The sequence below is a fragment of the Dermacentor andersoni genome, chromosome 4, assembly GCF_023375885.2.
Source record: "Dermacentor andersoni chromosome 4, qqDerAnde1_hic_scaffold, whole genome shotgun sequence".
NCBI classification, from domain to species: domain Eukaryota; kingdom Metazoa; phylum Arthropoda; class Arachnida; order Ixodida; family Ixodidae; genus Dermacentor; species Dermacentor andersoni.
Genome location: NC_092817.1, coordinates 148591994 through 148615353, shown reverse-complemented (window position 1 = coordinate 148615353; position 23360 = coordinate 148591994). Strand labels below are relative to the sequence as shown.

The following is a 23360-nucleotide window of genomic DNA, read 5'->3' as shown; positions in this document are numbered from 1 at the left end:
TAATGGTTCCCCTTTCAATCGCAATAATCTTGACGTCGTTCTTAAAGTTTTCGCACTCAGCTGCCCACCCATGTGGCCCTTTGGATGTCATTTGTTTAAGTGTTTTTGCTACAGACTCCATTAATTTTTCATCTTGCAAAAGTTTCACGTTGAACTTCCACAAGGCCCAATTAAAACGGCTTTTTCTGAGGTTGCTTCCTAGTGTAGTCATGACAAGGCTATGGTCGCTGAAAGACACATGTTTCAGTTCATAGTGGCCACAATCTCTTGCAAGGTCAACTGTGACATAGATTCTATCCAGCCTAGCACAGCTTCCGCGCTGGTAATGGGTATAGATAGGGCTACTTCCTCTTAACAATAAATAACCGAGGTCTTCTAAATAATATTCCTGGAGCAGTGAAACAAGCACTCGCGAACTTTTATCTCGTACAGGGGTGTTCTTGGCTCGATCTTCAGCCAAACATACACAATTAAAATCACCAAGCAAAATTAAGTATTTATCACTTTTTAAAAATTGTTCTAAGTTTTCAAACAAAACAACACGCTCATAATCGATGTTTGGCGCATATATACAGATAACACGCCATTGCCTTGCGCAGTACGAAAAGTCAACAACAAGCAACCGTCCCGCCTCTGACGCAACTACTTTTTCACCTTCAATGCCCACGTTGTTCCTTATATAAACTGCACAACCACCATAGGTGCCTATCGCATGGCTAACACAAACATTGAAGTGCCTTCGAAAAGTTCCCACCATTCGATCCGTTTGCTCCTCACTTTCTATCTGTTTCTTGCACGGCTACTATGTATGAGTTGTTTTCCAGAAAAAGTCGGTTAAGTTGATTTTGCCGTTTCTTAGTCGCCAATCCCCGTGCATTCAATGTGGTAACACGTAAGGGAAGAGCAAGTTTTTCGTCCTTAATTTGTGAAGAGCACTCGGATCGGGCAGTGTTTACCCCAGAAGTCAAGGATGCAGTGGAGTCTTTACTCAGTTGTGGCAGTAGTGGGCCAGAATGAACTCGCTGCCCGTCGCCTGCTTCCTCAACCGAAGTTCGGTAGCTGGACGGGACAGCATCGTCTAGGCCGCGTCGCTTATTCGGTCCCATCTTGCTCACTCACCAAGGGGAAGCGAATCCCCGCCTTTATTTCGGCGGTTTATCCACCGGGCGTCGATCAGGAGGAATGTTTGGTTTCGGCTTTAACGACGTTCGTCTCGTGAACGCCGTTTTCAAAGGCGGCCCCCCGCCACCTGCACCACCCAGATGGTCAGGTTCGCCGACACTCGCTGTGTATGCGCTTTGCCGACGCCTCTACAACGCCTTCCATTGTTCGACACTGCACTGTCGGTGTTTCATTTGGCGACGTCACCATAGCTTCACTAGAAGATTTCCCTTGATGACATTTTCCATTCATTTTGTTGTGCGCGTCGTCACTGTTTCCACCGGCCAGATTTTTTTCACACGTTATTGTTTCAATAGCTGGCTCACGTTGTTGTACCGCTGCCGGAGGCGTTTCCACAGGTTTTTGCTCCTTCGTCACCGTGACAGCTGCTTCTTCAGCTTCATCCTCGTCCATGATATTATCCAATATGTCAGCGTCCTTTCTGTGGCTCGTTATATTTGCGTACGTGGGCACGCACTCGCTTTCGTCATGGCCAAAGCGTCGGCACCGTGAGCATCGCGGGATCCGACAGTCGCGGCGGATATGCCATTTAGCCTGGCAGCGCAAGCAAAGTGGCGCCTTGCCTGGAATAGCTACGAGAGCAGGCTCACCAGCGACACGTACTTGATATGGAATATCTTCAGTCGTGACCCCAGCCTTCAGCTTGAGGTTCAGCACGCGCGTTGTCGTACCTTTGTCAGAAATACCAAGGACACGCCAGCGCTCCTTTGTCGTTTCCATAACCTCGCCGTATGGCTCAAAGGCCACACGTATGTCGTCGTTCGTCACGTTAGGGAGGACCCAGTGGATTTTCACTCGGACATCTTGGTTGTTCGGGTCTACTACCAGACATTTTCTGCCTTTTACAGTAATATTCCCCGCAGTCAACAACTTCTTCATGCTTTCATGGCTCTTGAACGCAACAGCCCACACATGATTCATCTGAAATGCTCCTAAGGCGTCAACCTCAGGCAGCAGTTCCAAACGTCCAAGGGCATCCCGGTAGCCTCCAACTCTGTACGGCCTTGCTCGTAGGTCACCGTGCAAAAAAAAAGTGTATTCAAAACAATACGACCTTTTGGCAAATGAGGCAGGAGCACTTGGTAGTCCTGGCTGTCTTCCATGTCGTCCCTGTTTCCGCGGCTAAACTGGGCCGCTAACACCGCCCCGTTGGAGCACATGAAAAACACGTCTGTAGGCTTTCGCGGCCGGAAGTGTCATCGGCCATCCTGACGCTGTATATGTCCCATGAGAAGAGGGCGCAGTGAGCGGCGCGTAACGCGCGGTATAAAAAAAAAAAAAAAACGCGAAATATTGTGTCAGAAGTGGGATTCGAACCCACGCCCACATACGTGGACCAGAATTCTCGTGTAACCCGCATCGCTAGGTAAGGTTTTCCTTGAGTCTGGCGCCTTAGACCACTCGGCCATCCTGACACTGTATATGTCCCATGAGATGAGGGCGCAGTGAGCGGCGCGTAACGCGCGGTATAAAAAAAAAAAACGCGAAATATTGTGTCAGAAGTGGCATTCGAACCCACGCCCACACACGTGGACCAGAATTCTCGTGTAACCCGCATCGTTGGGTAATAAAGTTTCCCTCGAGTCTGGCGCCTTAGACCACTTGGCCATCCTGACACTTTTTTTTATTCATTGCCGACTTGGACGTTCTCAATCATGGTTTATAAAGGATAAAACGTGTGAGCCACACTTTGGCCAACACGGTACTAAAATCTTTTCAACAACGCTAATTCATCAAATACAGAGATCCATTGCGGTGGATCAGGCAGCGCTTTGAAACCGTCTCTCACACACACGACACTCTCAATGAAATTTTCCCGAACCGGTCGAACAACAATGTCTCCGTTTTGGAATTCCAGTCTAGTTTTCCACATAGCGTGGAGGCTCAGGACCATAATAAGGTCATACGGGACATCCTCGGTGTTATCAATCGGTAAGGAGCGTATTCCATATGTGTCTAGGGGTAAGTGTTTTTTCAATGTTCTCTGCAGAACATCCCAGTGAAAGATGGCGTCCCAGCAGTCTAGGAATGCATGTTCTATGGTTTCCGGTTTTTTACATAAGCAGTCGGTGGTCCAGGGGATGAATATACCCCTTTCATGAAGCCAGGTCTTAACGGGAAGTGTGTTTGTGTGTAACTTGAAGAAGAAATATTTAGCTGACGGCCGTATTGGCATTTTTTTTTCACTCTCTTTAGGACGTCTTGTCCTGGGCCTCCACCGTGTGGAAGACGGTACAAAGGTGCAGGGAACATCGTGTCGACGAGATCTCTGTATAGTTTTTTCTTTGTGACGGTTGACAGGTATTGCTGTGAAAAACGTACATTCAACATCCTATATGGACATACCACTTCACGCAGGTAACCAGTCCCGGCTTCTGGCATGTTGTGAACAGCCGAAACAATGAATCCTGGAATTTGTCTACACAGCCGTACCTGTAACACCGTTCGGGGAAAAGGATCGTCTTGATCCCGTAAAAACACAAAACGTGACACGACTTGTCGCAGAAACAAATGAGCTAGACCAAGCCCACTGTCTTGACAGGGAGGAACAAGTTCGTTCGACTCATCCTCTCCCAGGTAGACGCCCAAATGAAAATAGCGAAAACTCGGTGAATTTTTTGTACGCTTACCCTCGCAGCACACAACACATTCATAACGTACCATATCTTAGACACTAAAAAGAGGTTGCAGACAGTGGCTCTAGAAAACATTGACAATTGCTTTCCTCTCCACCCGTCAGCCTTTTCCTTTGCTTTCGAAACTTGATCGAGCCAGTACGATTCCGGTTCACGGTAACTTCCGAGAGGCACACCCAAGTACTGCGTTGGTAACGACGACCACTTCAATCGATAAAGGGCCTCCGGCGTGTCTTTCCAACTACCATGCCAGAAGCCGTAACTCTTATCCCAGTTTATCTGGGCTCCAGTTGAATCGCAAAACTTTTCAACGACAGTCGTGGCCTCCTTAATGCTCACTTTGTTTGTGCAGAAAATCGCAACATCGTCGGCATATGCCAAGATTTTTACGTGCGCTGCCTGAAGCCGATAGCGCTCGTCATTTTCAATCGCCAAACACAGCGGTTCTAGATACATAGCAAATAGAAGGGGCGACAGCGGGCATCCTTGCCGCACAGACGAGCGCACGCGAAAGCTATTGGTGAGCTCCCCATTAACAATAATGCGCGTTAAGCATTCTCTCTACGCCATCATGACGCCTTCCGTTATGACGTTGCCAACGTTCGCATGTTCCAGTATGGAGAACAAAGCCTTGTGCGAGACGAGGTCGAAAGCCTTTGCCAAATCGATCTGCATCATCACGACTTGGTCGCCAAACGCATCGCAACACTCAAGCACACTTCGAGCCACGTGTACATTTGTTGTGATACTGCGGCCTTTAATGCCACAAGTCTGGTGCGGCCCTACCAATATTTTAATTACACTTTGCAGTAGTTTGGCCAAAGCTTTCGTGAGTATTTTATAGTCGACGTTGGCTGGAGTTATCGGGCAATATGACCCTGGCAACAAAAGTTTTTCCTCGTCATCACTCTTCGGAATTAGCACGATATATGAGGTTGTGAAAGACAAGGGCAATCTTTTTCGCTCATACGCTTCTCTGATAACTTCGTGAAGAACACGGGCCAATGCAGACTTGAAGGTTTTATAGAAAGTGGCTCCCAAGCCATCGGGCCCAGGTGCTTTACCGATGGACAACTCATCTATTGCGCACTCTATCTCACTCAGGCTTATTGGTAGTTCCAGCCGTGTCCTAACTTCTTCATCGAGCTTCGGTATCAATGAGAGAAATTCTTTTTCGTAGCTATCTTTAAGGTCCCGCGGATAACCTAAAATGGCTTTAAAGTTATCGGCGATCCTTTGCTTGATGTCATTTTTGTCGCACGTAACGTGATTGCCTTTAGCTAGCTGGCGGATTTCCTTCCGACATGCGTACCTTTTCTCGTCTGATAAGGCTCGTTTCGTTGGAATTTCTCCCGCCCACAACTTCTCAGACTTTGATCTCACAAGCGCTGCTTTGTATTTTTCTGTATCTATCCTTTCTAGTTCAGTTTTCAATTTCTTTAATTCGTTAACATACACGCCAGGCTCGACACTTTCCATGCTATTAAAGAATTGCAGTTGCTGGCGAAGATTTGTTTCTGCTTGTTTCTGTTTGTGTCTAATGACACTGCTTCTTTGAATGGCCAATCTTTTGACTTTCTGTTTCAATTCTTCCCATTAAATGGCAAAGCTTACTGGCTTAGCTGAAGTCAGGTTTTCTAATTCCTTCACTACGGCATCGACAAAAGCATCGTCATGTAACAACTGCGCATTCATTTTCCAAAGATCCCAGTTAAAGGTGTGTTTGCTTTCTCTTTTCCCGAACGTGGCACTTACCAAACAGTGATCGCTGTATGCTACAGCTTGCACATCATATTCACAACATGAGGGCACTAATTCGGCTGACACGTATAATCTATCTAATCGAGCGTGGCTATCACGCTGGAAGTGGGTAAATCGCGGGCGAGTACCGCTGGCAAAAACACTACCCACATCTTCCAGGTCATAATCATGCACCACTGCGTTTAGAAATTCAGCACTCTTATTACGAACGCGTGAACATTTTGCTCGGTCTTCAGTATAGCAAACACAGTTAAAATCTCCCAGCAGTATTACGACCTTGGAACAGTTTACGTACACTTCAAGAAGCTCAAAGAAAGATCGACGGTCCGTTTCAATATTCGGTGCATAGATACAAATAGCACGGTAATCCACATCACGAAAACAAAAATCGGCCACTAAGAGACGCCCAGTTTCACACGAAAACACTGATTGCACACAAATGCCAAAATTATTTCGTAGGAATATAGCGCAGCCGCCTGATCCACCAACAGCGTGACAAACGCACACATCAAAGTGAGCACGAAAATTGGACACCATTATGTCGGTTACCTCTTGGCTCTCAATTTTAGTTTCTTGGATTCCCACTATATGTAAGTCATTATCCAAGAGGAGACGACTTAGCTGACATTGCTGTGTTCTTGCACTCAGCCCTCTTACATTTAACGTGGCTACACGTAGCGTTCCTTCAATATTAACCGCCATGGCTACACGGTATAATGGTGCCCATCACAGTTACACAGGTATGAGCGCTCATAAAGGTGCGCCGATAACCACGTGGAATGCCTTTAAAGGAGACGCCGCTCGACCTTCCGGAAAGGGCACTCAAGTGCAACTTGGGCCCCCCTTACTGGCAAGGTTCTAAAAAACTAGCGCTCAGGATGACGGCCATTGCACTCACCAACCCCCCAACCCCACTCGAGCTAGTCAGCACGAAATTACGGAGGCGGTTTACCCGCCTGCCTTGGATCGACCGTAATGTTCGGCCGCAGCTTCAAGGTCGACCTCCTTATACTTGGCGCTTTGGGCGGTGGCTCGTCTCCGCCGCTGCCGTCCTGTTTCGCCGTCCGGCTAACGGTCTGGTTGTGGGGCCGTTTCCCCGTCGTTTGGCTAGTTGGGCCGGTAAGGGTATCCATGCCTTCTGGTTCAACGAGGCAGGAGGTCACCTCCGCCTCAGGTGGGGTTTTCTCTTCAGCATTCGGTATGGCCGCGGTGCCCTCTGCAGTCGCTTGTTGGTGTCCTGTGGCGACAGCCTGAGCGACTTGTTTCTCCTCCTGTTCAAGACGTACCGCCGGCTTTGCCACGACGTCAGCTGCTTCACCCGCCGCGGACGACGTGTCTTCCATGTCCGCCTCGTCCATGAGTAGGGCAGAGTTGTCCTCGTTGCCCACAGGTCCGGTCACGCTAGCGTACGTGCGCTCGCACTGACTGTCTTCATGACCGAAGCGTCGGCAGGCACCACACCGTGGAATACGGCACTCGCGACGAATGTGGCCCGTGCCGCGGCAGCGTAGGCAGAGAGGAGCCCTGCCCGGCACAACCACGAGAGCCAGGTCCCCGGCGACGCTCACCTGATGCGGAAGCTCGTCGAGCTTTACGCCCGGCTTTAACTTCAGCGTAACGAGCCTTGTTGTTGAGTTCTTATCAGCCACGCCGTGAACCCGCCAGCGCTCGCGGACGACGTCGGTGACCTTTCCAAACGGCGCGAAGGCAAAACGTACGTCCTCGTCAGGAACGCTGGGCAGCAGCCAATGCACTTTCAGGCGTACGTCCTGGTTGGCGGGGTCGATGACGAGACACCGGCCCTTTTTGACCTGCAGCTCTCCAACGCTGACCATCTTTTTCACCGCGTCGCTGTCCTTGAAGGTCACGGCCCATACATGGCTCATACGGTAGGCCCCGAGAGCAGCCACTTCCGGCAGGAGCGATAACTGAGCGAGCGCATCGCGAAAATCTTCCACCCGGTATGGGCGGGCCCTGATATCACAGTGTAGAAAAACCGTATTCAAAACAAAACACCCTGTTGGCAGACTAGGCAAAAGAACTTGATACTCGTTGTCCGAGGCAGAAATCCTGTTACCGCTGCCCGTCTGGGTCGCTGAGCCCGCTCCTACGCCCCGTAGGAGCGGGCGCCGTAGAGCTCCGTAGAGCGGGCCATGATATACACGTCCGTCACGCTCGGTGGCCGGAGGTAGAATCAGCCATCCTGACACTGTGTATGTCCCATGAGAAGAGGGCGCAGTGAGCGGCGCGTAACGCTGGGTAAGGTTTCCCTTGAGTCTGGCGCCTTAGACCACTCGGCCATCCTGACTTTTTTTTTTTTTCTTTATTGCATGGAAATAATGGTAGTGTCAAATCAATGCAGTTACATTACATATGAACATACACGCACACAAAACAAGTTCACACACAGTATGCAGTCCTGTCCCATGAGAAAATGGTGCAGTGAGCGGCGCGTAACGCGCGGTATAAAAAAAAACGCAAAATATTGTGTCAGAAGTGGGATTCGAACCCACGCCCACATACGTGGACCAGAATTCTCGTGCAACCCGCATCGCTGGGTAAGGTTTCCCTTGAGTCTGGCGCCTTAGACCACTCGGCCATCCTGACTTTTTTTTTTTTCTTTATTGCCTGTTTACATCATACAGAAACAGAAGGATCTCAAAAACTTTCGAAATTGATCAACTCATCAAACAGTGTAACCCAATCAGGTGTTTCTGGCTGGGCTCGGTACAGCTCTCGCATATACCCTACATGTTCAATAAAATTTTCCTTTACAGGCCGGTTCTTGGGCCCTCTGGACGGCCTTGAGCTGGCGGAGCGTCACCACATTCCCGTCCCGACTTGGGCGTCGCCTACGGTTTCGGCCCGAGGAGCTCCCCGTATGGGATCTCTAACGGCTTGAAACTCCTCAGAAGCTCACTGAAGTTCTTGACTGACTGACTGACTTTACAGGCCGAGCGTTAGTGTCGGCATGTCTTACCGACATTCGGGTTTTCCATATACTATGGAGGCTGAGTATCATTATCATGTCGTAGGGAATGTCGCCGTGATTCTCAACTGGTAAGTATCGGATTCCATGTGGTGTAATAGGTAAGTCCTTTTTGATAGTTCGCTGAAGGATGTCCCAGTGAAATATGGGATCCCAGCATTCAATAAATACATGTTCTATTGTCTCTGGTTTTTTTGGCACAGTATGCAGTTGACTGTCCACGGTACAACCATTCCTTTATATTGTAGCCACGTTTTTTACAGGTAAAGTGTTTATATGGAGCTTGAAGAAAAAGGATTTTACATGCGGTCGTATCGGCATTCCTTTAACCCGTTTTAAGACGTCTTGTCCACAGCCTCCAGTGTATATTCTTCTGTACACTGGCAGAGGTAACATAACATCCAGCAAATCCTTGTAGAGGTTTTTCATTTTTACTGTACTCAAGTATTCTATGGAAAACCTTACTTTAAGCATGCGAAAGGCTACAACAACCTCGCGCCAATAACCTTTTATACGGTGCATCGCAGTCTTATTTGTAGAGACGATGAATTCAGGTAGTGCATTGTGTAAACAAACTTGCATAACTGTACGCAGAAATGGGTTACACTGATCTCTTAAAAATATAAAACGCGACACAATCTGTCTGATAGACAGGTGCGACAGACCAAGACCACCTTTTCTGACGGACAAAAACAGGTTAGTTCGACTCGTTCGTTCCCAACTTCCTCCCCAAATAAACACTGCAAAGACTCTATTAATTTTTTGTAAGTTAGTACGCGACATAAACAATACTTGCATAACATACCATAACTTGGCCACTAAGAATAGATTGCAAGTAGTTGCACGGGCAAACATTGACAAATTTCGACCTTGCCATCCCTGCGTCTTCTCTTTCAAGCGTTCTGTTTCCTCGTTCCAATGCAGTTCGGTGTCTTCATAACATTGTAATGGGACACCTAAGTACGTTCTTGGCATTGCTGTCCATTGGATGCCAGCAAATAATTCAGGCTTCTCGCTCCACTCTCCATGCCGGAAACCTACGGTCTTCTCCCAATTGATCTTGCAGCCAGATTCCTTGCAAAACTCGCCAGTCAACCTAACCACCTCTTTGATACTTTCGGCATCTTTGCAAAAGACAGCAATGTCATCAGCGTATGCGAGGACCTTGACTTCCGCCGTTTCAAGCATAAAACCGCGTACACTTTGACTATTAATTAAACTCAAGCAGAAACGTTCCAAGTAAATATCAAAAAGTAATGAGGAAATTGCACATCCCTGCCTCACACTGGAGAGAAGCTGGATTAGTTCATTTAACTTCTTGTTTATAATGATGCGTGTGCTGCACTCTGAGTAGGCCATTTTTACTCCTAATATCAGTCCACCGACATTAACATACTCTAATATTGAAAATAGTACTTCATGTGACACATTGTCAAACGCTTTCTCCAAATCTAGTTGCAACACTGCAACCCGACATGAGAGAGCATCACAGCACTCAAGAACACAGCGAGCTACATGTGTATTGGTGGAAATTGTCCTGCCCTTGATTCCACATGTTTGATGCGGTCCCACTAGTCGCGTTACAACACTTTGAAGTCTCTTTGCTAACACTTTCGTGAATATTTTGTAATCACAGTTCGTGAGGCTTATTGGTCGATAAGACTTTACTGACATCAGTTTAACCGGATCCTCGCACTTAGGGATTAGCACTGTATGAGCCGTTCGGAACGATGGCGGCATTCGCTGTGTTGCATACATTTCCTTGAAGACATTATGCAATAATTGGCTGAGCTGACATTTGAAAGCCTTGTAAAAGGGCGCACCTAAACCATCAGGCCCGGGAGCCTTTCCTGCACCAAGTCCATCTATAGCGTCTTCAATTTCTCGCAATGTGATTGGAAATTCCAGGCTTGCTTTAATGTCATCTTCTAGACGTGGCATAAGATGAAGAAAATCTCGCTCAAACCCTTCTATTATTTTTTTCTTGTTCCCAAGCAGTTCACGATAATAATCTACGAATGCTCGCTCTATCATTGTGGGTTCGGAAGTTTCCTCGTTTTGATATATTATTGCTTGTATTTCATTTTTTGTCGCATATCTCTTCTCGTCACTTAGCGCCCGTTTAGTAGGCGTTTCCCCATTCCACAATCGTTCCGCTCGCGCTCGTACCATGGCTCCCTTGTATCGTTCTTGGTCGGTAAGTTCGAGCTTACTTTTTGTTTCCTTTATCTGCTTCATGCAAGATCCAGCGTTCTGACATTCTGTAGAGATGAGCAATTCTAGTTCGCTTGTTAATTCTTTTTCTTCTTGTTTTTCCTTGCGGCGCATCCCAGTAGCTTTTTCTATCGCTTTTCTCTTAACATCAGTTTTGAGAGTTTCCCATGTTTCAATACAGTGATTAGTTTGCGCTGTCATAGAGGAATTAATCATTTCACTTATATCTCTGATAAAGCTTTCATCATCTAGCAGTTTTGGTATTAAACTTCCAAAGATCCCAATTAAATTTCGTTTCTTTTCGTTTTTGCCCTAAATCAAACGTCACTAGACTATGATCAGAAAAGGATACATGTTTAATCTCGTAATTTTGACACAATGGCACGAGCTGCATTGCAATATAAGCTCGGTCTAATCGCGCATGACTTTCACCTTGATAGTGCGTATAAACGGAAACTTTGCCTGTCGATAACAGAATACCGACATCTTCTAATTCATAATCATTCACAAGTATGTTTAAAGACTGTGCGCTCGTATCCTTTCGTTTCATTTGATTAGCTCGGTCTTGTGCTCTGCACACTCAGTTGAAATCCCCCATCAATATAAGGTATCGCTCGCACTTCAGGTATTCTTCTAGCTGTTGAAAAAAAATTCTACGTGCACATTCATCATTCGGAGCATACACGCACAAAATGCGCCACTTAAAGCCAGAAAAAGAACAATCAAGTATGACAAATCGGCCAGTTCCACATATAATAACTTGTTCCTCTACAATACCAGCACTGTTACGAATAAAGAGTGCGCATCCTCCAGAAGTTCCAACCGCATGACACACGCAGACGTTATACATTGCTCTAAATGGTTGCACCATGCGGTCCGTCTGTTCCTGGCCTTCCACCTTTGTCTCTTGCACGGCGACAATATCTAAATCATTTTCTTGAAAAAGCCGGCTTAATTGGTACTGGCGTCTCCTGCTCGCCAAACCGCGAACGTTTAAAGTGCCTAGGCGAAGGGGCTTCTTAAGGTTAAGTGTCATGGTTAATCTGAAACAGGTGGACCGCATGGAGTTTACCTCGATCTTTTATGTTGCCACTCGGTCGATTCTTGTCGGCGACGGGCAACGTCGCGTCCAGCCAGCAGTTCTCGGGTCGATGCCGCTGTGGCTCTGTTGCTAGGGGACTTGATGCCATGGTAGGTGCTCGGTGTTCGTAAGTGGTGGAATCGCTGCTCTATGCGTTGACCCTCGTTGTTACGAGGGCTTATTTCCCCGAGTTTTCCGGTCAGGAGGGAGGCTGGGTTTCGGTTTGAAGCTGGGTCGTCTGCCCAATTGAAGGCCGGTCTTCACGACTGTCTTGGTGGGCGGTTCTTCTCCGCTACTTGCACTGGGCTTGCCCATTTCGCTGCCTGCATCGTCGCGCGGTCTCTTGGTAGAAGCACCTGGCTCAAGTTCCATTGGCTGTGCGTCCGCTTCTGCTTCCGCACCCGGCGCTGCTTCTACGGGTTTGACTTTGTTCGCCTCTTGTGTTTCCCCCGTCACAGGGGCTCCGTTTGTCTGGGGTGTGGTGTTATCAGCAAAAACACCTTTCCACGCGTCGGTAGGGGGCAACTTTTTGATTTGCGCTCTTTGTGTCGGCCTGCTTTCGCCCACCAGCGGCTTCTTCAGCGTCTGCTTCATCCATCATGAGCTCTGCTTCCGCGTCCTTCGTTGCTTTTCCGGTGATGCTCGCATATGTGGTCACGCAGTCTAGGTCCGTGTGGCCGAAGCGCCTACACTGGGAACAGCGAGGCACACGGCAGTCACGTCGAATGTGGCCAGTGGTGTTGCAACGGAGGCATAATGGTGCTCGGTTGGGCACAACAACTAGGGCGAGTTGGCTTCCTACACGCAACTGGTGGGGTAGGTCGTCGATAGTGACTCCGGCTCCAAGTTTCATGGCCACTAGGCGGGTTGTCGATGCTCTTTCCGTGATACCACGTACGCGCCATTTTTCCTTCGTTACTTCCGGAACCTTTCCATAGGGAGCCAAGGCCGCACGTACTTCGTCGTCGCTGACCCCGTAAAGAAGCCAGTGCAGTTTCATTCGTAAGCCTTGGTCGTTGGGGTTAAATAACCAGGCACCGGCGACTCTTCACTCGGAATTCCCCTTTTGACAACATTTTCTTCGTTGCTTCAGCGCTCTTGAATGTCACGGCCCAAACGTGATTCATCCTGTACGCCCCCAAAGCGATAACGTCCGGAAGTGCTCCAAGATTTTCCAAGGCATCGCGAAAATCTTCCACTCGGTATGGGCGCGCTCGTAAATCCGCATGAAGAAAAATAGTATCCGTGACAACCTGACCTGTTGGCAGTTGAGGCAATACAACTTGGTAGTCCTGGTCGACTGAAGCAAAAGACCTGTTTCCAAGGCTTGAAACGGCCGCTGAATCCGCTCCTTGGGAGCCCATGTTACCCACGTCTGCACACAACGGTGGCCGGAAGTGGAATGGCCATCCTGACACTGTGTATGTCCCATGAGAAGAGGGCGCAGTGAGCGGCGCGTAACGCGCGGTATAAAAGAACCGCAAAATATTGTGTCAGAAGTGGGGTTCGAACCCACGCCCACATACGTGGACCAGAATTCTCGTGTAACCCGCATCGCTGGGTAAGGTATCCCTTGAGTCTGGCGCCTTAGACCACTCGGCCATCCTTACACTGTGTATGTCCCATGAGAAGAGGGCGCAGTGAGCGGCGCGTAACGCGCGGTATAAAAGAAACGCAAAACATTGTGTCAGAAGTGGGATTCGAACCCACGCCCACATACGTGGACCAGAATTCTCGTGTAACCCGCATCGCTGGGTAAGGTATCCCTTGAGTATGGCGCCTTAGACCACTCGGCCATCCTGACACTGTGTATGTCCCATGAGAAGAGGGCGCAGTGAGCGGCGCGTAACGCGCGGTATAAAAGAAATGCAAAATATTGTGTCAGAAGTTGGATTCCAACCCACGCCCACATACGTGGACCAGAATTCCCGTGTAACCCGCATCGCTGGGTAAGGTATCCCTTGAGTCTGGCGCCTTAGACCACTCGGCCATCCTGACTTTTTTTTTCTTTATTACCTTCTTGGTACATGACAATGAAAGACATAGAAAACACTAATATCGCTTCACAAGTAAAAGATGCGAGCGGTGCACTGGCCAGCTCACACCAAAGGATTAAAAGCGTTTCAGTTTGGCGAGGTCATCCATTAATGGGAGCCATTCCGGCTGTTCTTTTTGAGCCTTAAACACATCTCTTACATAAGAAACATTTTCAATGAGATACTCTCGTACAGGGAGGATAGTTTCATCTGCATGCCTAAACGCCATTCGATTTTTCCATATACTGTGTAAGCTTATAAGCATAAACATGTCCCACGGCACTTCGTCACCGCTATCTACCGATAGAAATCTTATGCCGTAAGGTGATATTGGAAGCTCCTTTTTTAAAGTTCGTTGCAAGACGTCCCAGTGAAATACAGCGTCTGTGCAGTGAAGGAACATGTGATCTATAGTCTCCGGTTTTCTACAGATTAGACAGTTTGTGGACCATGGGACAAATATTCCTTTCTCTTGTAGCCATGGTTTCGCGGGCAGTGTGCCAGTGTGCAGCTGAAAGAAGAATGATTTCATTGAGGGCCGCACCGACATCTTTTTCACTCTCTTCAGTACATTCCCTTCAGAGCCAACACAGTATATGGAACGGTACAAAGGTATAGGCAACATAGTATCAATAAGGTCTTTATAAAGTTGTTTCCTTCTAACATCAGCAAGATACTGTGCAGAAAAGCGAACTTTTAAACACTGAAAAGCGCGCACAACCTCCCAAAGAAAGCCCCGCACCCGTACGCGTTTCACAGGGCTGGATGATACAACATATTCAGGCAGTGCCTCTTTCAACCAAATTTGCATTACCGTACGCAGGAAAGCATCTTGTTGGTCTCGGAGGAACATAAATCTTGACACAAGTTGCCTAAGAAACAAATGAGCCAAACCTAGGCCACCCTTTCCAACGGACAGAAATAGATTTGTGCGACTTGTCCTCTCCCAACTCGACCCCCAAATGAACACTGCGAAAACTCGGTGCAATCTCTGGACGCTGGTCCGTGACATACACAGTGCCTGCAGCACATACCATACCTTGGCCACCAAAAAGAGGTTACATACTGTGGCCCGAGCAAAAATTGAAAGATCGCGGCCACCCCATTTGTGCGTACATTCGCGTGTGCGCTCATTTTCCGCTTCCCAATATTTTGCAGGTTCTTGATATTGGTCTAGTGGCACTCCCAAGTATTTGACAGGTGACATTGCCCACTGAACGCTCTCAAACATTTCAGGCGCATAATCCCATTTTCCTTGCCAGAAACCAAAACACTTTTCCCAGTTTATCACACTTCCGGAGGCTTTGCAAAACCTAGCCGCGTCCTTCACCACTTCAGTTAGACTTTCCCTATCTTCGCAAAATATAGCGATATCATCCGCATACGCAAGTACTTTAACTTCAGTGGACAACATCGTGAAGCCACGCACTTTTTCGTTTGATATAATTTTCAGGCAAAAAGGTTCGAGATACAGTGCAAACAACAATGGAGACAATGGGCACCCTTGCCTCACGGAAGAACGAACTGTGATACTTTCACTCAGCTGCTTATTAACAATAAGGTTTGCCGTACAACCAGCATATGCCATTTTGACACCTTCCAAGAGCACTCGGCCGACATTCACGTGTTCGAGGATACAAAACAGAACATGGTGGTTGACGCGGTCAAAGGCCTTTTCCATGTCCAGTTGCAACATGGCTACACGTTTATCAAAAGCATCGCAGCATTCTAATATGCTCCGTGCTACGTGAATATTTGTCGTTATCGTACGTCCTTTAATCCCGCACGTTTGGTGCTGGCCTACGATAGCTTTTATTACATTCTGCAACCTTCTGCCCAGAACCTTCATGAATATTTTATAGTCCACATTCGTGAGACTTATGAGCCGATACCCTCTGACTGACAATCTCTTAACCGGGTCTTCACTCTTCGGTACTCGGACAATGTGACTTCTTCGGAAGGACGGAGGCATCATCTGCTTTTCGTATGTTTCTTGAATTACGCTGTGTAGAATATGCGCCATGTCAGACTTATACCCCTGTCACACGGGCATCCGCGAACTCCATTGAACTCCTTCGTCTTTACGCCAATGGAGTTGCGCTCCGTGTCACACGGTCTCCCTTGCGCCAAGGAAGTTAAATGGAGATTTTGGGCAAAGGGAGTTCGGCAATGACCATTACGGTTGGATGGAGTACTCTCGTTCCCAGGCAGCTACAGTTCTGCAGAAAACGACGCTAGTAAAATCGTCGTAACTGGTTCATTTACAAATTTTAGCATTATTTTTTTTTTGCCTTGGTATATATGCCACATAATGGAAGTTTTAATTTGTTTTTAAGGGCATCAGCACCTGTACTCTCTACACCAATACTTCGCCACGCTGCATAGGGAAACGTCGTTCCGCCATTTTGTTTGTTTTTATATGCACGGGAGCCGCACGTATCGTTCAAGCCGTACGGGTAAAATTCTCCGGGTGACACGCACCATGAGCGATCCCGGCGCACCGCGAACACACGGACACGCGCGATTACACAGCGGAATCACAACTCGAAGCGCACTGGCCCAACAACGTGCCCCGCTCTGCCCACGCACGAAAGCAAGAGCGCAGGGTGGCCAGCATCGCTTGCAACTTCGCTATGCTTGGAAAACAAAAGTCTTGCGGTAATGTACCGCAAAGATTCTCGCTGTGATTTTATATTATTACATATTGCGTTAAAAAAATGCACATAGATTACTTTAACGGCGACCGTACATGTGAACAGTTGCACGCGGAAGTAAGCGCAGCAGCGCCGTTTGTACTCCGTGCGGCGCCCGTCGAAAGCTCGCGCTGTGCCGTGTAGCACGGCTGCAACTCCATTGCCGTCAATCTCCGTTAGGGAGTTTCATGCTCAACGGAGTTCGCGGGTGCCCGTGTGACAGGGGTATTAAACGCTTTGTAAAAAGCTGCGCCCAGCCCGTCGGGACCAGGTGATTTTCCGGAGCTTAACTCGTCGATTGCGCGCTCTACTTCCGCTGCACTAATCGATGCCTCGAGCCCCAGCTTGACATCATCCTCTAAGATAGGCATCAGTGCCAAGAACTCCGCCGCGAGGCCTTCTTCAACACGTGACTCGTGACCCAGTAGTCCTTCGTAATAATCAACAAACGCACGTTGAATAGTATTAGAGTCACGAGCCATTTCGCCCTTGTACTCTATCGCTTTTATATCGTTCTTTACTGCATATCGTTTTACGTCGCACAGGGACCGCTTTGTCGGCGTCTCGCCAAACCACAACCGTTCTGCACGTGCGCGTATGACCGCTCCTTTATATTTCTCTTTATCCATCAGTTCTAACTTATTTTTTGTTTCTTTTATTTCTTTTTCGTACTGGCCCGGCTGAGCACTTTCCAGCCTCAGCAGCAAATCTAAGCGGCTCTGAAATTCTTTTTCGTCTGCCTTGTCGCTTTGACGCAGCGCACTCGCTCTTTCTATAGCGATCATTTTTATTTCTTCTTTAAAATGTTCCCATTTTCCAATAACGTCCCTCTGATCAGCCGTTTGCAAATAGTCAATTTTTTTCTTTTACTGTAAACACAAAACGTTCATCCTCAAGAAGGCTTATATAAATTTCCATAGTTCCCAGTTGAACTTCGACCTTTTGGTCTTCGTTCCTATTGTAACCATTACCATGCAATGATCGCTGAACGCAACGTTTTTAATCAAGTAGTCACTGCACATTGGGACCAGGCCAGCAGACGCGTAAACCCTGTCAAGTCTTGCATGACTTGTTTGTTGGAAATGTGTGAACTGCAGACGGGCACCTTCTGACAGAGCACTCCCGACGTCTTCTAAATTGTGCTCCAGGACAATTGCATTCAAAAGCAATGAGCTCTGGTTTCGAATGGTCGCGTTAGTAACTCTGTCTTCGGGCATGCATACGCAGTTGAAGTCACCCATCAGAATAATGTATCTAGGAGACTTCAAATAGGGCTAAACCATTTCGAAAAAAGCTTTGCGCTCATTTTCCTTATTTGGGGCATACACACACATTACGCGCCACTGTAAATCAAGATACGAAAAATCACACATCACAAAACGCCCGGTGTTGAAAACTGTAACAGATTCTTCAATAACACCTAAAGAATTTCGAATTAAAATGGCACACCCTCCTGACGTACCAACAGAATGACTCACGCATACATTGTAACGGCTTCTAAAAGGCTCAACCATGCGGTTCGTCTGAGCTTCACTTTCCACCTTAGTCTCTTGCACTGCCACTACGTCCACATCGTTCTCAAGCAGGAGGCGGCTTAATTGATACTGACGCCGCCTCGCTGCCAGTCCCCTTACATTAAAGGTGGCAAATTTAAGTGCTGCTTCTGTTCTGCCTGCCATTTGCGCGACAAATTAAATAGGCCGAACGGCTTCGTGCTCACCTTCAGCCTTAATACACCGAGAAGTGAAGCTCAGCAATTTTCCCTTCTCAAGAGTTCTCGAGCCCACCCAAGAGGCGTGCTCGCGTTCTGCAGCAGGCTGGCGCAGCCTCAGCGCGCTGGCCGTCGTAGTCCCGTTGTGGGTCGCCTCTCGTCCCTTGTCAAGCCAGAAGGGAGCCATGGTTGCTACGTCGGTGTAGTCTTCGCCGGCTTTTTGTCCGGCGGGATGTTGGGCTTCGGGCGAAACGTCGGCCGGCGCTGCCCTCCCGATTTGGGGGGTGGTTCGTCGATACTCGCAGAAGGATGCTGAACCTCTTCGACACAGGCCTTGTCGTGTGTCCTCTTTGCTGGAGCACTACTCATGCTTGTTTGGACGACGTCCATGCCTTCTCCCTCCTCTTGAGGTTTTCCATGTACTGCTTCCGTAGCAGTACTTGTGCTTAGCTCCGCTGCGTCAATCTTCGGGGCTACAACAGCCTGCTTCGACGCAGTGGTCTGGTCTTCAGTCTGTGTCGCTGCCACGCCCCCCTTGACGGCGTTAGGCGCTGCCTGCGGCGTATTCTTTTCTGCTGTTCTCGCTGCCTCCTCGGATTCGTCCGCATCCATGAGAAGTTCGGAGTCGTCTTCTCCTCTCATGTGCCCTGTGACATTTGCGTACGTTTTGACGCACTGCGATTGGTCATGGCCGAAGCGACGGCACTGACTGCAACAGGGAACTTTGCATTCCCGTCAGACGTGTCCTGAAGTATGGCACCTTAGGCGAAGCGGGGCTCTTCCAGGAACCACAACGAGGGCCTGCTCTCCAGCAATGCGTAGCTGGTGAGGCAGGTCATCAATTGTGACTCCAGGCTTCATCTTCAAAGACACACAGCGCGTTGACGAACCTTTGTCCATGACTCCCTGAACGCGCCAGCGTTCCTTGGCGACTTCCGTCACCGTTCCGTAAGGTGCAAAGGCTGTTCGCACATCTTCGTCTTGCACGTTGTACAAAATCCAGTGGATCTTCATCCTCACGTCCTGGTCGTCGGGATCAATGACAATGCACCGTCGTTCTTTAACAGTCACTTCACGGACTGAAAGCAGCTTCTTCATTCCGTCAACACTCTTGAACGTGATAGCCCAGATGTGATTCATCTGGTACGCCCCCAAGGCGACAACCTCGGGGAGCAGTGCCAAACGAACCAGTGCGTCACGAAAATCCTCGACCTTGTAGGGCCTTGCTCTGACGTCGGCGTGCAAAAAGAGCGTATTTGCAACAATTCGACCTGTTGGTAGCCGCGGCAAAATAACTTCATAATCCTGGTCACTCGAGCCAGCAAACCTGTTTCCACGGCCAGGCTGGGCCGCTGATACCACACCGTTGGAGCACATGATGCGCACGTCCGTCACACTCGGTGGCCGGAAGTGGAATCCTCGGCCATCCTGATACTGTATGTCCCATGAGAAGAGGGCGCAGTGAGCGGCGCGTAACGCGCGGTATAAAAGAAACGCAAAATATTGTGTCAGAAGTGGGATTCGAACCCACGCCCACATACGTGAACCAGAATTCTCGTGTAACCCGCATCGCTGGGTAAGGTTTCCCTTGAGTCTGGCGCCTTAGACCACTCGGCCATCCTGACAATGTGTATGTCCCATGAGAAGAGGGCGCAGTGAGCGGCGCGTAAGGCGCGGTATAAAAAAACGCAAAATATTGTGTCAGAAGTGGGATTCGAACCCACGCCCACATGCGTGGACCAGAATTCTCGTGTAACCCGCATCGCTGGGTAAGGTTTCCCTTGAGTCTGGCGCCTTAGACCACTCGGCCATCCTGACATTTTTTTTTATTGCTGTCTTGGACGTGTAATACAAAGTAACATATGGTAAAACACTTCAGCCACACTTGGACTGAGGCGAGTTGTGCTAAAATCTTTTCATTTGTGCTAAATCATCAAGCAGTGATATCCACTCTGGTGGATCAGTCTGAGCCCTGAAACATTCGCGAAGATAAACAACACTTTCGATGAAGTTTTCACGTGTGGAACCTGTATTTATGTCTGCATGTCGCACCTGCATACGCGTTTTCCACAAACTGTGGAGGCCAAGAAGCATAATTAAATCGTAGGGTACTTCTTCACTTTCAACTGGTAAGTACCGGATGCCGTAAGGATTTAAAGGGAGTTCCTTTTTAATCGTCCTCTGAAGGACATCCCAATAAAAAATTGGATCCCAGCATTCTAGGAAAACATGTTCCACTGTCTCGGGCTTCCTGCATAACAAGCAGTTTGTTGTCCATGGCACGAATAGCCCTTTATCATGCAGCCAGGTTTTAACAGGCAGCGTACCAGAATGCAGTTTAAAAAAAAAAGATTTAACCCCAGGTCTAACGGGCATATTCTTAACTCTTTTAAAAATATCTTGCCCTGGGCCTCCAAAGTGTGGTGTCCGATAAATGGGTACCGGCAACATCACGTCAACCAGCGCTTTGTACAGCTTTTTCTTATTAACATAACATAGGTATTCAGGGCTGAAACGTACTTCCAACACCTTGCACGAAAGAACAACCTCGCGCAAGTATCCTGTCACAGCACCACACATGTTATCACAGGAGACTACCCTTCCAGGGAGCAGTCTCTGCAGGCGCACTTGCAGAACAGTTCTTAGAAAGGGATCACTTTGATCACGCAAAAACATAAATCGCGAGACCACTTGACGCAAAAAAAGATGCGCCAGGCCAAGGCCTCCGCCTTTAACGGAAACAAACAGGTTAGTTCGGCTGGTTCTTTCCCAGGTGGACGCCCAAATAAAAACAGCAGAAACACGATGCATCTTTGAATAGCTGTTCGTGTCGCACACAGCACATTCATTACATACCAGAGCTTCGAAATCAAAAATACATTGCAGATAGAGGCACGGGAAAACATTGATAGCTGTCTTCCTTGCCACGCGACCGCTTTCTCTTTCGTTCTCGAAGTTTCTTCTTTCCAGTACGAGCTGGGATCCCGATAACCATCCAGGGGCACTCCTAGATACCGCGTTGGCAAGGTGGACCATCGAAGCCGAGGAAAACAACCCGGTGATACGTCCCATTCGCCGTGCCAAAAACCGGAACTTTTTCCCCAATTGATCTGACTTCCAGTCTGAGCGCAGAACTTTTCGACCACACTCGTGACTTCAAAGACGCTCTGTCTATCAGCGCAAAACACCGCTATATCGTCAGCATACGCGAGTACTTTCACGTGTGATGACTGCAGTCTGTAACCTGAAATTCGGTCAGAGTTGATAATTGCCAGGCATAGCGGCTCTAAATACACTGCAAAAAGCAAGGGGGAAAGCGGGCATCCCTGTCTTACTGAAGAGCGTACAGCAAGTTTGTCAGTGAGATCGCCATTAACTATAATGCGGGTTGTACAGTTCTTGTATCCCATTTTAACGCCCTCTACTATAACGTCGCCTAGTTTTAATGTTCCAGAATGGAAAAAAGAATTTCGTGGAAGACGCGGTCAAACGCTTTCGCCAAGTCGAGCTGTATCATTGCTATCTGACCGCCAACTGCATCAACACACTCTAATACGCTGCGTGCGACATGTATATTTGTGGCGATGCTACGGCCTTTAATTCCACACGTCTGGTGAGACCCTACCGATTTCGTGATCACAGACTGCAGTCTTTTTGCTAGAACCTTCATAAATACTTTGTAGTCGACGTTAGTGAGACTAATCGGTCGATATGACCCCACCAACAGTCGTTCTTCCGGATCATCAGTCTTGGGAATGAGAACGATATGGGACGTGTTGAAAGACAATGGAACCTGTTTGCGTTCATAAGCCTCAGTTATCACATGGAGCATGCATTGTGCAACAGGAAGCTTAATGGTATTATAAAAGGCCGCACTTAGCCCATCTGGCCCAGGAGCTTTCCCAGATGGTAGGTCGTCTATTGCCTTTTCTATCTCCTGTAAAGTTATATGCAGTTCAAGGCGTTCCTTAATTTCGTCATCTAGTGTTGGCACCAGTCTTAAAAAGTATACATGGAAGCCTTCTATGGTGTCGAGCTTATTGCTAAGAAGTTCTGTGAAGTGTTTGGCTATAGCGCTCTGAATGTCTCTCGCATCTTCCGAAGCCCGGCTGTCATATCGGATGCTCCTAATTTCTTTCTGGTTAGCGTATTTTTTCTCGTCTGATAGCGCTCGTTTTGTCGGCGTTTCGCCAGCCCACAATTTTTCAGACCTTGCGCGTATGACGGCGGCCCTATACCTGTCAGCGTCAATTCTTTCGAGCTGGCTTTTCACTTCCCGTATTTCTTTCGTGAAAGTTCCCGGCGCGCTACTTTCCATGCTCAGCATCCATTCAAGTTGCCCGTTCATTTCTTTTTCCTTTTCTCTCTCTTTATAACGAGCCACGCTGCTCCTTTCTATTGCTTTCATTTTTACCCACTCTTTGAACTCCTCCCATTCAGTTGCAAAACTAGCTGGCTGCGCGTCTAGCAGTTTGTCTAGCTTGGTCTTTACTTGCATAATGAACCCTTCATCCTCCAAAAGCTTTGTGTTCAGTTTCCATAAGTGCCAGTTAAAGCGCGATTTCCTGCCCTTCATTCCTAAAGTCATGCTCACGAGGCAATGATCACTGAAAGACACAGGTTTAACGTCATAACTTGAGCATAGCGGCATAAGTTCGACCGATACATACATCCTGTCTAGTCTCGCATGGCTCTCCCGCTGAAAGTGCGTGTATTCAGGGTGGGTCCCATTGGAAAACACATTGCCAACATCCTCGAGACCATACTCATGCACAAAAGTATTCAAACCTTCAGAGCTCTTGTCTCTCAGTGGCCTACACTTCACTCTGTCAACTGCGGCACACACACAGTTGAAGTCTCCCAGTACAAGCAAAAACTTGTCGCCTTTGAACCATGCCTCAAGGGATTCAAAAAAATTTTGCGCTCGCTTTCTACGTTAGGAGCATATACACAAACAATTCGTCACCATAAATTCGAATAAGTGAAATCAGCAATCAAAAGGCGACCACTTGGGCATGCAAATACAGACTCTACGTTCACTCTTAACGTCTTGCGGA

At 48.1% G+C, this 23360-nt stretch overlaps 1 protein-coding gene, 7 non-coding genes and 1 pseudogene across 8 annotated transcripts; all 9 read right to left on the bottom strand.

Annotated features, from left to right (window-relative positions):
• Positions 1 to 2478: 2478 nt before the first annotated feature.
• TRNAL-CAA (transfer RNA leucine (anticodon CAA)) lies at positions 2479 to 2597 on the bottom strand. The gene is made up of 2 exons: positions 2560 to 2597; positions 2479 to 2524 (listed from the first exon to the last, which is right to left on the bottom strand). It is a non-coding gene; the product is annotated as a tRNA-Leu (tRNA).
• Positions 2598 to 8067: 5470 nt separating this feature from the next.
• On the bottom strand, positions 8068 to 8186 carry TRNAL-CAA (transfer RNA leucine (anticodon CAA)). The gene is made up of 2 exons: positions 8149 to 8186; positions 8068 to 8113 (listed from the first exon to the last, which is right to left on the bottom strand). It is a non-coding gene; the product is annotated as a tRNA-Leu (tRNA).
• Positions 8187 to 13354: 5168 nt separating this feature from the next.
• TRNAL-CAA (transfer RNA leucine (anticodon CAA)) lies at positions 13355 to 13473 on the bottom strand. The gene is made up of 2 exons: positions 13436 to 13473; positions 13355 to 13400 (listed from the first exon to the last, which is right to left on the bottom strand). It is a non-coding gene; the product is annotated as a tRNA-Leu (tRNA).
• Positions 13474 to 13548: 75 nt separating this feature from the next.
• Positions 13549 to 13667, bottom strand: TRNAL-CAA (transfer RNA leucine (anticodon CAA)). The gene is made up of 2 exons: positions 13630 to 13667; positions 13549 to 13594 (listed from the first exon to the last, which is right to left on the bottom strand). It is a non-coding gene; the product is annotated as a tRNA-Leu (tRNA).
• A 75-nt stretch (positions 13668 to 13742) lies between these two features.
• TRNAL-CAA (transfer RNA leucine (anticodon CAA)) lies at positions 13743 to 13861 on the bottom strand. Its single transcript has 2 exons — positions 13824 to 13861; positions 13743 to 13788 (listed from the first exon to the last, which is right to left on the bottom strand). It is a non-coding gene; the product is annotated as a tRNA-Leu (tRNA).
• Positions 13862 to 13938: 77 nt separating this feature from the next.
• On the bottom strand, positions 13939 to 15106 carry LOC140217250 (uncharacterized). Its single transcript, XM_072287651.1, has one exon. It carries the CDS (start codon positions 15104 to 15106, stop codon positions 13976 to 13978), a length of 1131 nt encoding a protein of 376 aa, XP_072143752.1. The 3' UTR covers positions 13939 to 13975.
• Positions 15107 to 18356: 3250 nt separating this feature from the next.
• Positions 18357 to 19680, bottom strand: LOC126537747 (uncharacterized; annotated as a pseudogene).
• A 129-nt stretch (positions 19681 to 19809) lies between these two features.
• On the bottom strand, positions 19810 to 19928 carry TRNAL-CAA (transfer RNA leucine (anticodon CAA)). The gene is made up of 2 exons: positions 19891 to 19928; positions 19810 to 19855 (listed from the first exon to the last, which is right to left on the bottom strand). It is a non-coding gene; the product is annotated as a tRNA-Leu (tRNA).
• A 74-nt stretch (positions 19929 to 20002) lies between these two features.
• TRNAL-CAA (transfer RNA leucine (anticodon CAA)) lies at positions 20003 to 20121 on the bottom strand. Its single transcript has 2 exons — positions 20084 to 20121; positions 20003 to 20048 (listed from the first exon to the last, which is right to left on the bottom strand). It is a non-coding gene; the product is annotated as a tRNA-Leu (tRNA).
• Between the last annotated feature and the right edge of the window lie 3239 nt (positions 20122 to 23360).